Source organism: Urocitellus parryii, chromosome 5 (genome assembly GCF_045843805.1).
Source record: "Urocitellus parryii isolate mUroPar1 chromosome 5, mUroPar1.hap1, whole genome shotgun sequence".
NCBI classification, from domain to species: Eukaryota; Metazoa; Chordata; class Mammalia; order Rodentia; family Sciuridae; genus Urocitellus; species Urocitellus parryii.
This window is the reverse complement of record NC_135535.1, coordinates 117,949,667-117,965,468: the sequence shown is the minus strand read 5'-3', so window position 1 is coordinate 117,965,468 and position 15,802 is coordinate 117,949,667. Positions and strand designations below refer to the sequence as shown.

Here is a 15,802-nt window from a genome sequence, read left to right as displayed (position 1 = left end):
GATATGGGGAGTATGCATGAGACTGTTAAATAAATGGATTCACCCAATAAATAAATGAATTGGATCCACAAAACAATTTCCCTTGTGTTTTATTGCCTCATCTTATATTTGCATGCACTAAATTTTGTTTTGAGACTTCCAAGAATGACATTGATAATATCCCTTCATTTTATTTATAGCATCCACAAAAGGTAATGCCCAATTATTCATACCTACCAGCCTAAACCTCACACAGACACTTTGAGGAGATAGTTCTATTTCAGTTACCCTTTGTTGAATAGCATACTACCTCAAAACTGAAAATAAAAATTATTTATCAATTCTGTGGGTTTGCAATCTGATAGATTCATGGCCTCACCTGGGTTTACTCATGCAGTCACAGTCATCTGACAGCTTGACTGGTTTAATGTTTAAATTTATGTACCAATTTGGCTGGCCCACAGTGGCCAGATATGTGGTCAAACATTCTGGATGTTTGTGCTGGGTGCGGTGGCACATGTGAACCAAAGTTTCCCAGCAGCTATAGAGGCTGAAACAGGAGGATTGTGAGTTCAAAGCCAGCCTCAGCAAAAACAAGGAACTAAGCAACTTAGTGAGACCAGTGTCTCTAAATTAAAAAATAATAAGGCTGGAGATGTGGCTCAGTGGTCCAATTCCCCTGAATTCAATCCCCAGGAAGGCAGGGGTGGCATTCTGGGTGTTTGTGATAGGGCATTTGGGGATGAAATTAACATTTAAATTAGAGACCTCTGAATAAAGCAGATTGCCCTCTATGAAGCAAGTGAGCTTCATCCAATCAATTGAAGACCTGAATAGAACAAAATACTGACCCCTGAGCAATAAGGAATGTTGCCATTTGTTTTGGACCTCAACTGCAGCATCAGCTTTTTCTTGGTCTCCAGCCTGCCAGCCTTCCCTGCAGATTTTGGACTTGCCAGCCTCTATAATCTTGTAAGCCAATTCCTTAAAGAGAAATCTCATATCCTACTGGTTTATTTTCCAGAAGAAGCTAATACACAATTAGGGTGGGAGAGTGCAAAATGTTCTCATATGTCTAGCAATTGGTACTAGTTGTTGGCTGGGAAACTTTGGTTCACATGGTTTCTTAAAGAGAGAGAATTTTAATATTTTTAGTTTTCGGCGGACACAACATCTTTGTTTGTATGTGGTGCTGAGGATCGAACCCGAGCCGCACGCATGCCAGGCGAGCGTGCCACCGCTTGAGCCATATCCCCAGCCCTGGTTTCTAATTTTAAAATAGTAAACTGGGCTTTTTCACAGCATGGTGGTCTTAGCATTCCAATAGGATAAGACTGGAAGCAAAAGCCTAAGGTCTAGACTCCAAAATGTATCAAACACTCTCTCAAATTCTGTTGGTCAAAGCATGTCAAAAGAAAGGCCCAGAATCAGAAAGGTGGGAAAATAGCTGGGCACATGATGCATGCCTATAATCCCAGTGACTCAGGAAGCAGAGGCAGGAAGATCCCAAATTCCAGTCCAGCCTCAACAATTTAGCAAGACCATGTCTCAAAATTTAAAATAAAAAAGAACCAAGGATTTGGGCTGGGGATGTGGCTCAGGCGGTAGCGCGCTGGTCTGGCATGCGTGCGGCCCGGGTTCGATCCTCAGCACCACATACCAACAAAGATGTTGTGTCCGTGGAGAACTAAAAAAATAAATATTAAAAACTCTCTCTCAAAAAAAAAAAAAAAAAAAAAAAAAAAGAACCAAGGATTTAACTCAGTGGTAAACCTCCCCTGGGTTCAATCCCAGTATCAGAAAAGGAGCATAGTGAAATAGACTTCATTGTATTTTATTTATTATTTTTCTTTCCCGCCCCCCCTGTACTGGAAATCAAATCTAGTACCTTGTGTAGACTAGGCAAGCTCTCTACCCAGTAAGCTACATCTTCAGCCTAGACTGCATTTCTTGATGGAAAGTGACAGAATCACATTGCAAAGGGATGTGGACACAGGAAAGCATGACTCATTGTATACAATTATAATGACTTACAGAAGCCTTAGGTTTTCTACTACTTAAATCTGGAAAACCACACGATTCCAAAAAAAAGGAGAAATGCTGAGGCTAGGGCTATAGCTCAGTGGCAGAGCACTTGCCTAGCATGTCTGAGGCACTGGGTTCGACCCTTAGCACCACATAAAAAAATAAACAAAGGCATTCTGTCCATCTACAACTAAAAAAAAAATTTTAATTAAAAAAAAGGAAGAAATGGCCAATGAGGTGGCACACTTATGTAATTCCAGAGACTGGAAGGCTGAGGAAGGAGAATTGCAAATTGAGGCCAGCCACTCTTAGCAATTTAACATGATCCTGTCTCAAAAACTTAAAAGGGCTGGGCTCTTGTCTCCCTCTAGAGCTTGTCCACATTCTCCCTTGAATGTATATTCCTTACTTTACCCCAAACCATGGTGTGTGTGTGTGTGTGTGTTTGTGTGTGTGTGTATGTGTGTGTGTTGTCTGTCTCTCTCTCTCTCTCTCTCTCTCTCTCTCTCTCTCTCTCTCTCTCTCCACTGTTCTCCCTTGAATATGTATCTACTTTCCTTAAAAACAAACAAAAACTCTCTTTGGGGAGAAAACAAAGAGTCTGGGGCTGGAACTCCATGGTGGCAGAAGTAGAGCACCCCTGGGTTCAACCCCCCAGTACTGAAAAAAAAGTAGGCGGGGAGGCAATGAAATTCTAACTAAAAAGAGTCAATGAGCCAGGTGTGATGGTGCACACTTGTAATCCCAGTGGTTTGGGAGGTTGAGGCAGGAGGATGGCAAATTCAAAATCAAACCCAGCAATTTAAGGAGGCCCTAAGCAACTTAGCAAGAACTTGTCTCAAAATAAAACAAAACCAGGTGGGGATGTGGCTCAGTGGTAAGTAAGTGCCTCTGGATTTCATCCAAAGAGTTAATGAGGGGCTGGGGAGGTGGCTCAAGCGGTAGCGCGCTTGCCTGGCATGCGTGCGGCCCGGGTTCGATCCTCAGCACCACATACAAAGATGTTGTGTCCGCCAAAAACTAATAAATAAATATTAAAATTCTCTCTCTCATAAAAAAAAGTTTAAAAAAAAGAGTTAATGAAATAATTTGTTTTGCCAGGAACAGTGGTGCAAGCCTATAATCCCAGTTATTCTGGAGGCTGAGCCAGTAGGATCAGAAGTTCAAAGCCAGCTTCAGCAATTTAGAAAGCCCTAAGCAAATTACCAAGACCTATCTCAAAAAATAAAAGGGGCTGGAGTTAAGCACCCCCAGGTCCAATCCCTGGTACCAAAAATTTTTTTTGTTGTTTTGCCAAACATTAAATTAAAATATAAGATGGGCGTAGTTGGTACATGCCCACAGTCTATTTTTATTCTCACAATCAACATTATCATCTTCAATACTGTTTTTTTAATGACAGCAGAATGCATTACAATTCTTATTATACTTATAGAGCACATTTTTCATATCTCTGGCTGTATACAAAGTTTATTCACATCAATTCATGTCTTCATACATGTACTTTGGATAATAATGATCATCACATTCCACCATCATTAATAACCCCATGTCTCCTCCCTTTCTCTTCCATCCCTCTGCCTATAGGTCATCTATTCCTCCCATGCTCCCACTCCCTACCCCATGATGAATCAGCCTCCTTATATCAGAGAAAACATTCAGCATTTGGGTTTTTGGGATTGGGTAACTTCCCTTAGCATTATCTTCTCTAACTCCATCCATTTACCTGCAAATGCATGATTTAATTCTCTTTTGTTGCTGAGTAATATTCCATTGTGTATCCTTCTCCTCAGTCTATATCCAAAGGACTTAAAAACAGCATACTACAGGGACACGGTCACATCAATGTTTGTACAGCACAATTCTAAACTGTGGAACCAACCTAGATGCCCTTCAATAGATGAATGGATAAAAAAAAAAGTGGTATATATACACAAGTAGTTCTTTTTAAATGCTACAGTTCCCAGAACACACACACACACACAATGTTTGTTTGTTTGTTTTTTAAGTTGGTTCTTTTGTACACTTTATTTTTTGCAGTCCTGGGAATGGAACTCAGGACCTCAAGCATGCCAAGCACAGGCTTTTATGACTGAGTTCCCTTAGTCCTATGAATTTAACATTGCAAGAAATCAGTATAATTAATAAACTCTAGTGCTGGCCATGTAGCTTCTCTGCCCCACAACCAAGTATGCATACAGACACACAATGAACAAATTTTAAAAAATCCTCTCAACTTTACTTAGGCCAAAATAATGATAGTTTTATTCTGTATCTGATGATCTGATTGAATTTATTCACTTCAAGAATTCAGTTAACATTTAGGGTTTTTATTACTCGGCCATAAAGAAAAATGAAACTATGGCATTTGTTGGTAAATGGATAGAACTGAAGACTGTCATGCTAAGTGAAATAAGCCAATTCCAAAAAACCAAAGTGGGGGCAGTTTCACTGGATTGGACAGGGCAGAGTGGAAGAAGGGAAGGGCTGTGGGGGGGGGGTGCCACCATGCCTAGCAAACATTCTTATTGAGTGCTCACCCAGTCCAATGTTTGAACAACTCTTTTTTTCTTTTTCTCTTTGATTTATTTTTTGTGCTGCTGGGAACCAAATGCAGGGCCTCACTCATGCTAGTCAAGTGGTACCACTGAGCTACATTTTCAGCCCTGGATTTCACTTTCAATCTGTGTTGTTTGTTGTCAACATGGGTTTGAGGATAGATATTGTTTTGAACTCATATTCAGTGTTCAGAAAACAGAAAATAATTGTTATTTGTACTACAAAATAAAAAGTAGGAATACATATACAGTACTTTTGAGATGCATTTTTTGTAGGCAGGGCAGGTACTATGGATTGAATCCCAGGGGCACTCAACCATTGAGCCCCATCCTCAGCCCTATTTTGTAGTTTATTTAGAGACAGGGTCTCACTGAGTTGCTTAGTGCCTCACCATTGCTGAGGCTGGCTTTGAACTCACAATCTTTCTGTCTAGCCTCCCAAACCACTGGGATTACAGGTGTATGCCACTGCATCTGGACTTTTATTTTTCAATTCATTTTATATGAAATGAAACCAGGGATTGAACCTAGAGGCACTCAATGACTGAGCCACATCCCCAGCCCTTTTTTTGTTTTGAGACAAGACCTCCCTAGATTGTTTAGGACCTCACTAAGTTGCAGAGGCTGGCTTTGAACTCATAATTCTCCTGCCTCAGCTTCCCAAGCCTCTGGGAATTCAGGCGAACGCCACCATACCTGGCTCAATCTTCTTTTGATTGATTGAGAGAAAGGGATAGATTGAAAATGACCCTATGTTTTTTGCTTTGTTTGGTACTGGAATTGAACCCGCTGAGCCACATCCCCAGCCTTTTAATTTTTTTTTAAGTTGTTGAAGGACCTTTTATTTATTTATATGTGATGCTGAGAATAAAACTCAGTGCCTCATGCATGCTAGGCAAGTGCTCCACCACTGAGTCCCAGCCCCAGTCCCCCATCCCTTTTTAAATTTTTATTTAGAGACAGGGTCTCACCGAGTTGCTTATGGCCTCGCTAAATTGCTAAGGCTGGATCCTCCTATCTCAGCCTCCCAAGCTACTTGGATTTTAGGCATGCGTGATGCATTAACTTAGATATAGAATGGAAGAAAAGCAATCTATTAGGGGGTCAGTACACATGTAGGGAGGAGTTAAACATTCAGCGTTTATTGAGCATCTGCTATGTGTTAGGTACTCTTCAAAATGATGGATATATGATAGTGAACAAAAAAAAAGGATCAAATATCTATTCTTGCAGAGCTCACATTCTAGTAGTGAGGGAAACAATAAGCACAAGCAAGTAAGTATACATTATTTTAGCTGGGTACAATTGTATGTTTCTATAGTCCCAGCTACTTGGGAAGCAGAAAGATGGCTTAAGCCCTGGAGTTCTGGGCTAGATTGCTAAATGAATATTGGATCATAAGGGATTCTTCCAATTAGGGAAATAAATCAATGTTATGTAAGTGATGATATTTGAGTTGGCCTTGGTAGGAACTTTATGGGTGAAGATTTATGGAAAGGACTAACCCAGATCAAAAGAAGAATGTGACCAAAAGCTGAAAAATGCATGTTATGTTCAGTAAATGTAGTCAGTAATTTATAATAGAGACAAGCAGGGTCCAATTGTGGCAGTCTTTGAATACCACATTATTACCTGGACTTCATTCTGTATTCCATGGTATCTATGATTAGGAGTATGCAGAGAATTGTGCTTTAAAAAAAAATCTTTTGAGCTGGTGCATTGGAGCCCACATGTAATACCAGTGACTGGAGAGGCTTAAAGACCCTGTCTCAAAAATGAAATGGATTGGGGATGGAGCTCACTGGCAGAGCTCCCCTGGGTTCAATCCCAGTACTGAAAAAAGGAAAAAAATTGCCTTTTTGGAACTGGGGGTGTAGCTCCATTGTGGAACATTAGTCTATTATGTGTTTGATCCATAGCACTGAAAAAAGCACTTTTTTGGGCTGAGCATGTAGCTCAGTGATAGAGCTTAGCAAGGCCTACCAAGTGTTAGCATACACAAGATCCTGGGTTACTAACAGAGAAAATTACAAGAGGGGTGGTGAGAAACAGGGTTGGGAGGAGAAGATGGCAAGTGCCATTTAGATATCCTTAGGACTTATACCAGTGAAGTCTCAGCCTTTCCATAGTCATAACTGTTAAGTCTGGGATTAAACTGTCTTTCCCCTATTCCTCTTTCTGACTCTCCTGGAAAAAAAAAAAAAAAAAAAGAGAGACCATAATTGAGTTTTGAACTTACATGACTTAAGTCCATTTCCCACAACTCTCAAGAAGAGGAAGCAATGGGCTGGGACTGTAGCTCAGTGGCAGAGCTGTGTGAGGGACTGGGTTTGATCCTTAGCACCAAATACAAATAAGCAAATAAAATTATTTTTAAAAAAGAGGAGCTGGGGTTGTGGATCAGTGGTAGAGCACTTGCATAACATGGATTGGATTCTTAGTACCACATAAAAATAAAAGTTCATCTACAACCATATATATATATATATATATATATATATAGAGAGAGAGAGAGAGAGAGAGAGAGAGAGAGAGAGAGAGGAAAGGAAACAGCTGCAATGTTCCTAAACAGCATATTCTTTTTTATTTTTTAATATATTTATTTATGTATGTATCTTTAGTTTTAGGTGGATACATTAGTTTGTTTTTATGTGGCGCGAAGGATCAAACCCAGCACCTCATGCATCCTATGCGAGCACTCCACCTCTAAGCCACCACTCCAGCCCCACATATTCATTTTGTAAAAGAAGCAATATCTGCTATCAGACAAACAGTAACATAACATTTAAATATATAATGCCCTGAGTGGAGAAATTGAACTCTAGGTCCTATCCTGGCTCTATGCTACCAGGTTATTGAAGGAGAAACTTTTTAAGAAGATATTTTTAAAAGTTTACTTACTTATTTATGTGCGGTGCTGAGAATCGAACCCCGTGCCTCACACAGGCTAGGCAAGAGCGCTACCACTGAACCACAACACTAGCCCTGAGAAACTTTTTTTACTCTTCACATTCTTGAGACAAGCTTGTTAATTACACCATAGTAACAAGACATGATGGCTTTTTCCTGTAAGCAATTCCATGATTATGCATGGCATTTATGCAACATTCTTCATAAGAGCAAAGTTGTTGGACGAAAGTTTAAACCGGAGCCGGAGGCACGCGCACCTGTACTCCTCGTGACCTGGGAGGCTGAGGCAGGAAAATCGCAAGCTCCAGGCTAGCTCAGGAATTTAGCAAGGCCCCAGGTAATTTAGTGAGACCATTAATGCCCCCTGCCCTCCAACCACCACCACGACGAAATAAAAAGGACTGAGGCTGTAGCTCAATGTTTAAATGCCTTGGGTTCAATCCTCCGAACAACAATAGAAGCTTAAACCCATAGCTTCCAGAACTAGTGTTTTGTGACAGGGAATTGCTGTATGGGGGCGCTACAGACTCCTGGCCTAGGGCTACGCGCAGAAGCCACACTACATTTCCCGGCGACTTTGGCGCGGTGAGAGGCCAGACGGGATGAGCTGTGCTTCTGCGTGGGACCAGCCTTCTTATTGGTGCGCAATCCAAAGGGTCGTGTAAACTCGCGGGTGATTGGACGGATTCTTGAACGCTCAGTGGCTCCGCTGATTTTGACTTTTGTTTTTCAGTTGAGTTCCCACGCGCCGGCTTAGTGTGTGGTGAGTCTGGGGGTTTCGGGTTTAGGAGGAAGGGGGTTTAGATAGGAGGCTTTGAGAAGAAGACCCAGTGAGGAAGAAGTTAACTGTGGAAGCAGTGCGGAAGGGACGAACAGAATCCTGGAACCTGGGGATACTCAGACGAGCTGGGGGCCGGAAAAGCAAAGTTAGTATCTGCAAAGGAGAGACCCGTGGCTCGGCCGCCCTGGGGAGCTGCGGCAGGAGGGTCAAGGACGGGATGAAGTGAAAAAGGAATTTTGATTTGAACGTACCGGAGATGGGTTCCTGTATTCCCTCACCCCATGCTAGTCCAAATCTGTCTCCTCATTTGCAAAATAAGGAAAAGTAAAACTACCTAACAGAGTTGTGGTGGGTGTAAATAAAATAGTAAGTTTCGGGTTGGGGGGTGTAGTGTTAGAGTGCGCGAGGCCCTGGTTGGATCCCCAGCACTGCAAATAATAAAAGATACATATACAAAAACTCCGGTGATTTTTTTTTTTTAAGATTTCAGTTGTAGTTGAACACAATACCTTTATTTTACTTATTTTTATGTGGCGCTGAGGATCGAACCCCAGCGCCTTGCACGTGCTAGGCAAACAGTCTACCGCTGAGCCACAGCCCTCCAGTGTTTGTTTGGGTTTGTTTGTTTGTTTGTTTTTGTTGTTTGTTTTTAAGAATTTCAAGTTAATTTATTTTGCAGTTAGAACATTCTGGATGGAGAAAGTCAGAAAAGAATGAGTAGATAGTATTTAAAATGAATTTTCCAGGATGATCTTAAGTTCGAGGCTACCCTCCACAACTTAGTAAGACCCTAAGCAACTTAGTGAGACCGTGTCTCAAAAAATAAAAAGGGATGGAAATGGAGCATAGTGGTAGACTACACCTGGGTTCAATCCCCTGTACCAAGTACAAAAAAAAAAAAAAAAAAAAAAGGTTCAGAGGACCTATACAGGGGTGGGTAGAACAGTTAAACTGTTGTAGTGGTCCTGGTAAGAATGTTTTGAGATTCTAATCAGGTGAAGTGGTGCACTTAGCAACTCAGGAGGCTGAGGCAGGAGGATCAAAAGGCCAGCCTGGGCAATTTAGTGAGACCCTGTCTCAAAATAAAAAGAGGGTTGGGGTTTTGGCTCAGTGGTAGGCACTTGTCTACCACATGTGAGGCCCTAGGTTCAATCCTTAGCACCATATAAAAATTAATAAAGGTACTGTGTCCATCTACAACTAAAAAAAAGTATTAAATAGCCAGGATTGGTGGCAAGTCAGCCAGCCTCAGCAAAAGCAAGTCGCTAAGCAACTCAATGAGACCCTGTCAGTAAATAAAATACAAAATAGGACTGGGGATGTGGCAAAAAGCCCCTGGGTTCAGTACACAGCACTGGAATGAAAAAAAGAATATCCTGATGGTCTGACTTAGCATGGTCATTGTAAAGATAAAATATACAAAATTTTCTTTTTTCTTTGTACACAGGGATTGAACCCAAGGGCACTTAACCACTGAGCCACATTCCCATCCCTTTTTTTTTTTTTTTTTTTTTTTTTGAGACAAGATTTCACTAAGTTGTTTAGGGCCTGGCTAAATTTCTGAGGCTGGCTTTGAACTTGTGATCCTCCTGCCTCAGCCTCTCCAGTTGCCCAGAAAAATATACAAAATTTTCATATGGTTCTATGGGAGGTTCAAGATAAGTAATGACTATGTGAAGTAGCATGAACCTACAGTCCCAGGTACTGACAAGTACTTAGGAGAATTGCTTGAGCCCAAAAGTTTGTGATTGGTTTAAGCAACATTGCAAGACCCCTTCTCAAAAAAAGAAAGAAAGAAAAATAATCAAGTGATGAATTTAAATTGCCAAACCCAGGTTGTTTGGAAATGCTGAATTAGTAACTAATGGGAAAGTCAGAAGGGGCATGATTGGGTGGAAAAGGTTTGGGAAATATGAGCTGAGTGATTTCTGCTTTTAGTTCTTTTTTTTAAGCTCTAATGGGAAATATAGGTGAAAATCTCCAGAACATAATTGAGAATTCTGATCAGGAGTTTGAAAGAGATGTCATTTATTCATATTCAACAGATAGTTGTGAATTATTTGCCAAGTCAGATTTATATATTTATTTTTCAGTCTGGGGATTGAACACAGGGACATTCTAACTCTGAGCCACGTCCCCAGCCCTTGTTTAAAAAATTAAAAAAAAAAAAAATTTTTAAGCTCTACTGGGAATTACATCCAGGACCTTGTATATGTTAGACAAGTGCTCTACTACTGAGCTACACCCACAGCCCTTTATTAATTTTACTTTGAGACAGGGTCTTACTAAGATGTTGAGGCCTGCCTTGAACTTGCAATCTTCCTTGGCCTCCAGAGTAGCTGGGATTATAGATATGTACCTGCGTCCTGGACCAAGTCAGATTTTAGATGATAGAGAAAAAAGCAGTAGGAATAATGATGTCCTTCAAGAAATGGATGGAGAAATGGTTAAAAAAAAAAAAAAAAAAACACTTAAAGACAGAACTATTTGAAGCAAGGGAGTAAAATTTTCAGTAATAGTAGGCTGCTTTGAGTTCTCATGTGTCAAACATGGTGCTTAACCCATTTACTTGCTCTTTCATTTAATCCTTACCCTACCTGTGAGATGCAGATGAGGTTTAGAGATGATCACATGCCTCCGATACATAACTAATAAGGGGCAAAGCTTTCACTCAAACCTAAGTTTGGGGTCTCGGTATATAGCTCTGTTGGTAGAGTGCTTGCTGCAAATGCACTAGGGCCCTGGATTCAATCACCAGCACCACAACAACAACTAAAAAAAACTCTAAGTCTGATTTCAGGGCCCATCCTTGCAATAACAAAGCCATATTTTTAGAAAAGGTGTTCAACGCTTTCAAATAAGCAACTTCTTAGCAAGACCCTGTATTCAAAATAAAAAGGGTTGGGGTGGCTCGGTGATTAAGTGCCCCTGGGTTCTCTAGTACCAGTAAATACATACATACATACAAAAGATATCTCCCATAATCCTACCATACCAATTCAATAACTTTTTATTTTCTGGATTTTTTGAGGGGTGGGGGTACCAGGGATTGAACATAGGGGCACTTGACAGTGAGCCACATCCCCAGCCCTACCTTATATTTTATTTAGAGACAGGGTCTCACTGGGCTGCTTAGCGCCTCGCTTTTCCTGAGGCTGGCTTTGAACTCGAGATCCTCTTGCCTCAGCCTGCCAAGCCACTGGGATTACAAGTATGCACCACCATGCCTGGTTTTCCTGGATTATTTTTTGACAGGAGGCAAATCAACCCAATTTGGAGATGTTGGTGGAAAGAGATGTGTTTAAAGGAAATTAATTAATCATTTCTTTTTATTTATTTATTTTTTCATGGTACTAGAGATTGAATACAAGGATGCTTTACCACTGAGCTATATTATAGCCCTTTTTTATTTTTTATTTTGAGATAGGGTCTCAGTAAAATGCTGAGGCTGGCTTTGAATTTGTAATCCTTCTGCTTCAGCCTCCCAAGCAGCTGGGAATACAGGGGTATACCACTGTGCCTGATGGGGTTTTGTTTTTTGACTTGTACTTTAAAGAATCTCTAGAACTACTGTGTTGAATACACTACAAGCCAGGCATAGTGGCATGTACCTGTAATCCCAGTAGTTTAGGAGACTGAGGCAGGAGTATCACAAGTTTGAAGACTGCCTCAACAATTTAGCAAAGCCCTAAGCAACTCAGTGAGACCCTGCCTCTAAATAAAAAATAAAAAGGGCTGGAAAAGTAGTTCACTGGTACAGCACTTACCTAGTATGTGTGAGGGCCTTGGTTTGATCCCCAGTGTCACCAGAAAAAAGAAAGAAAACTTTTCTGCATCTCCCTTATGTAATTTCAGTGAGAGGATTGTAGGTTTTTTGTTTTCCACTACTGCCAGTAACATTGATAGTAAGGAGACTTTGTGTTTTGTTTCTTTTCCCCAGTACTGGGGATTGAATCCAGGGGCACTCTACCTCTGAGCTACATCCTTTTTATTTTGAGACAGGGTCTTCCTAAATTGCCCATACTAGCTTCAAGCTTGTCTTAGCCTCCTGAGTAGCGTGGATTACAGGTATGTGCCTCCATGCCTGGCGAGGAGACTTCTTGCTATCTCCCAAATATTCAATATCATTCTGATTTTATTTGAAAATACTAATAAGGAAGAATACTTTATGATACTTCAAAATGCATGAAATTTTAGGAGTTGGAATTACTTTAAAGAATACTACATTTAAAAGCATCACATTCTCTTTAGGAGGCAAATATAATGTTGGAGAGAGGACCAACCTCCATATCCTATAGTATTCTTAATGTCTTCTAATCATGAATTTTTGTGTATTTCATAGGTGTGAATAAGACAGCATGAACTTTACCCCGACACACAGCCCTGTCTGCAGAAAGTAAGATATTTACTTATTTTTGAATTGTTAAAATAAGAATTCAAGACTTCCTTAGCCTTAATCCAAGTTAGTATAGGACCTAGAAGGTTTGGGAAATGTACTTCCTAAATTTCAGTTTGAGCTATATTATAGATCTTATTTTACTATTTTGTTCAGAATTTAGATTTAAAACCCTTTTATCTGGTAATACCAGGACTCATTTAGTGTGAGAGAGCTAGGCACATTGCTAGTAGATCCTGGATGACAGGGAACAACCAGTATATAAACATGGAACTTCTAATTCTGGTTCTGCTACCAATTTGCTATATGCCACATCATCGTCATCTTGGTGTGATAGCTCCCATCTGCTGAATCTCAGGAGTACCCTTTAGTTCAATTAACCTATTTCCGGGAGTTGTTATTAGGCAACCACCTTTGAAGATATGAAACATTAAGTAAAATAGTATTTCTGTTTCAAGTCCCCCAACTCCTTTTGTGGATCTAACTCAAGGCCTTGTGCTTACCAAATATATGCTGTGTCTGCCATTGAGCTATAACTCTAGCCCCCCAAAACTTCAGTGGTTGAGAAGATATTAGGTATTTTGTTCATGAAGTTGAGTGTTTTTTGTTTGTTTTTTTGTTAAGAAGGATTGAATCCAGAGACTCAGGTGCATGTCTTTACCACTAAGCTACACTTACACCCCCAGCCAAGAATAAATGTCAATGTCTACTGTATGTGCTTGCTTACTTAGATGTGAACATGTATATTAATGACATTTCATTAACTATATAACTGTAGGCTTCTGGTATAAAGTTTATTCACTCTGATGTGCACTTTGTTTTGTTGTAAATTACAGACAATCAAATTGGATTGATTTTCAAATGAGTGTTTTTCTTCTGTATCATTTGTTTTCTAACTTTCATTGTATAGCTTAAGTCTCTTGTTTGCTAAAAACAAATAAACAAAAACTTCCTGGACATTGATATTATCTATTCCTAATCTGCACAATTCAAGTCTCAGATGCTAGTTTAGTTATTTTTTGTGAGTGGTTTTTTTGTTTTTTGGTTTTGGTTTTTGGTTTTATTTTTGGTGCCGGTGATTGAACCCTGGGATGCTTAACTACAAAGCCACATCAGCCCTTTTTCTTTTTTATTTTGAAACAGTCTCACTAAGATGCTTAGGGCTTTGCTAAGTTGCTGAGACTGGTCTCAAACTTGAGATCCTCCTGCCTCATCCTCCCAAGCTGTTGGGATTACAAGCAAGTACCACTATACCTGGCTCAGGCTCAGGCTAGAGTTTAGGATCTATGTGGTTGTTCCTGTTGCTGTATGTCTTGATGAATCTTTTGGTGGGCAGTGGTACTGGAATTGAATGCCAGGGTGCTGTACAACTGACCTACATCCCAGTCTCTTTTTATTTTTATTTGAGACAGGGGTCTCACTGAGTTGCTTAGGGCTTCGCCAAGTTGCTGAGGCTGACCTCAAATTTGTGATCCTCCTACCTCAGCCTCCTGAGTCTCTTGAGACTACAGGGATGTACCATCGTGTCCAAATATCTTGATAAATTTCTAATTGTTACTAGGTGGTCTTTCTTTCTTTTTTTTTTTTTTTTTTTTTTGTACCAAGGATTGAACTCAGGGCTGCTTAACCACTGAATCTATATCCCCAGACCGCTTTATTCTTTATTTTTGAAACAGGCCCTTGTTAAGTTGCTTAGGGCCTCTATAAGTTGTTGAGGCTGGTTTTGAACTTGCAGTCCTCGTGCCTCAGCTTCCCAAGCCACTGAGATTATAGGCATGCACCACTGCACCTGGTCATTAGGTGTTTTTCTAATTTTATATCCCATTTTTTAAGTGATTTTTTTATAAATATATATATATTTAGTTGTCAATGGATCTTTTATTTTTTTATATGTGGTGCTGAGGATCGAACCCAGGGCCTCACACATGCCAGGCAAGCTCTGTACCACTGAGCCATAACCCCAGCCCTCTTTATAGTCTTTAACATCTTTTGAATTTAGCTTTAAACCATTGACACTTAGAAGACATTTATAAGTTTATTCACTAACCACTTTCAATATATATATAAAAACCTTAATTGTAAGCACTTTTAGAACACAAGTCCCCTTTTATTTAAATATTATAAGACTTTATAAGTGTTTAGAGAATTTAACAAATACATCCTTTCTAATTTCATAGACCAACAATTGCCTCCAAACACAGTGTTGCTTCTGGTATCAATGGTCCCACCAGGAGGAGTAGAATGGCCGATTCAGTGGAGTCTACTCCCTTGCCTTCAATCAGAGATCGTCTGGCTGTCCTGTGCCCTTCTCAGGAGCTTCTGGAATATTATCAAAAGAAGATGGCTGATTGTGATGAAGAACATGAGGACCTATTGAAGAAGCTGGAGTTCTACAAAGAAGCCTGTGAAGGACAGGTAAAAAAGAGAGAGAGATAATATCTTCATGTGGTGGTGCAGACCTGTACCTAGTTACTTGGATGACTGAGGTGGGAGGGTGGCTGGAGCCTTTACATTTGACTACTCTGACTACTCTTTAACTTTTTTGTTCATTCTATAGCTGCTGGTGCTTTTTTTTTTTTTTTTTTTAAGTGCTTGGAGAACCTTGTGCCCTCCATAGTTTTCTTAACTTTTCAGTTTTTGTCTAAGTGCTGCATATCAGCTTCTGACATGTCCTTCTTTTCTAACCTAAATCTTGTCATGCATTATTTCCATAGTAACTGTACCACCTACAATTGTGCGATTATTCTTTTGCTCCACCTGCATAGTGAAACCCAACTGCACCTTAATCCATTTCTCTGCAACCTATTCTCCTGGAGCAGGATTTCTCAACTTTGGCATTACTGACATCTGGCCTGGATATTTCTTTGTCCTGTTCTTTGTCCAGTAGGATATTTAGTGTGTTCCCTGGCTTCTATCCACTAGATATCAGTAGCATAATTTCCTTAGTTGTGACAATCAAGAATGTCTATAGCCACATGTGGTGGTACATGCCTGTGACCCCAGCGACTTGCAAGGATGAGGCCAGAGGATTGCAAGTTTGAGACCAGCCTGGGTAACTTAACAAAAGCTGTCTCAAAATAAAAAATAAAAAAGGACAACTGGGCACATGCCTGTAATCCCAGCAGCTTGGGAGACTAAGGCAGGAGGATTGTT

General features: G+C 40.2%; 1 protein-coding gene across 1 annotated transcript in view; it reads left to right on the top strand.

Moving 5' to 3' along the window:
* Ccdc77 (coiled-coil domain containing 77) overlaps positions 1 to 15,802 on the top strand; it is a 46,959-nt gene that overhangs the window by 1,810 nt on the left and 29,347 nt on the right. Inside the window, exons 2-3 of the mRNA XM_026410954.2 lie at positions 12,596 to 12,649; positions 14,827 to 15,064. Of these exons, the coding sequence (XP_026266739.2) occupies positions 12,612 to 12,649; positions 14,827 to 15,064 (276 nt within the window). The 5' untranslated portion in view covers positions 12,596 to 12,611. The remainder of the gene's footprint in view (positions 1 to 12,595; positions 12,650 to 14,826; positions 15,065 to 15,802) is intronic.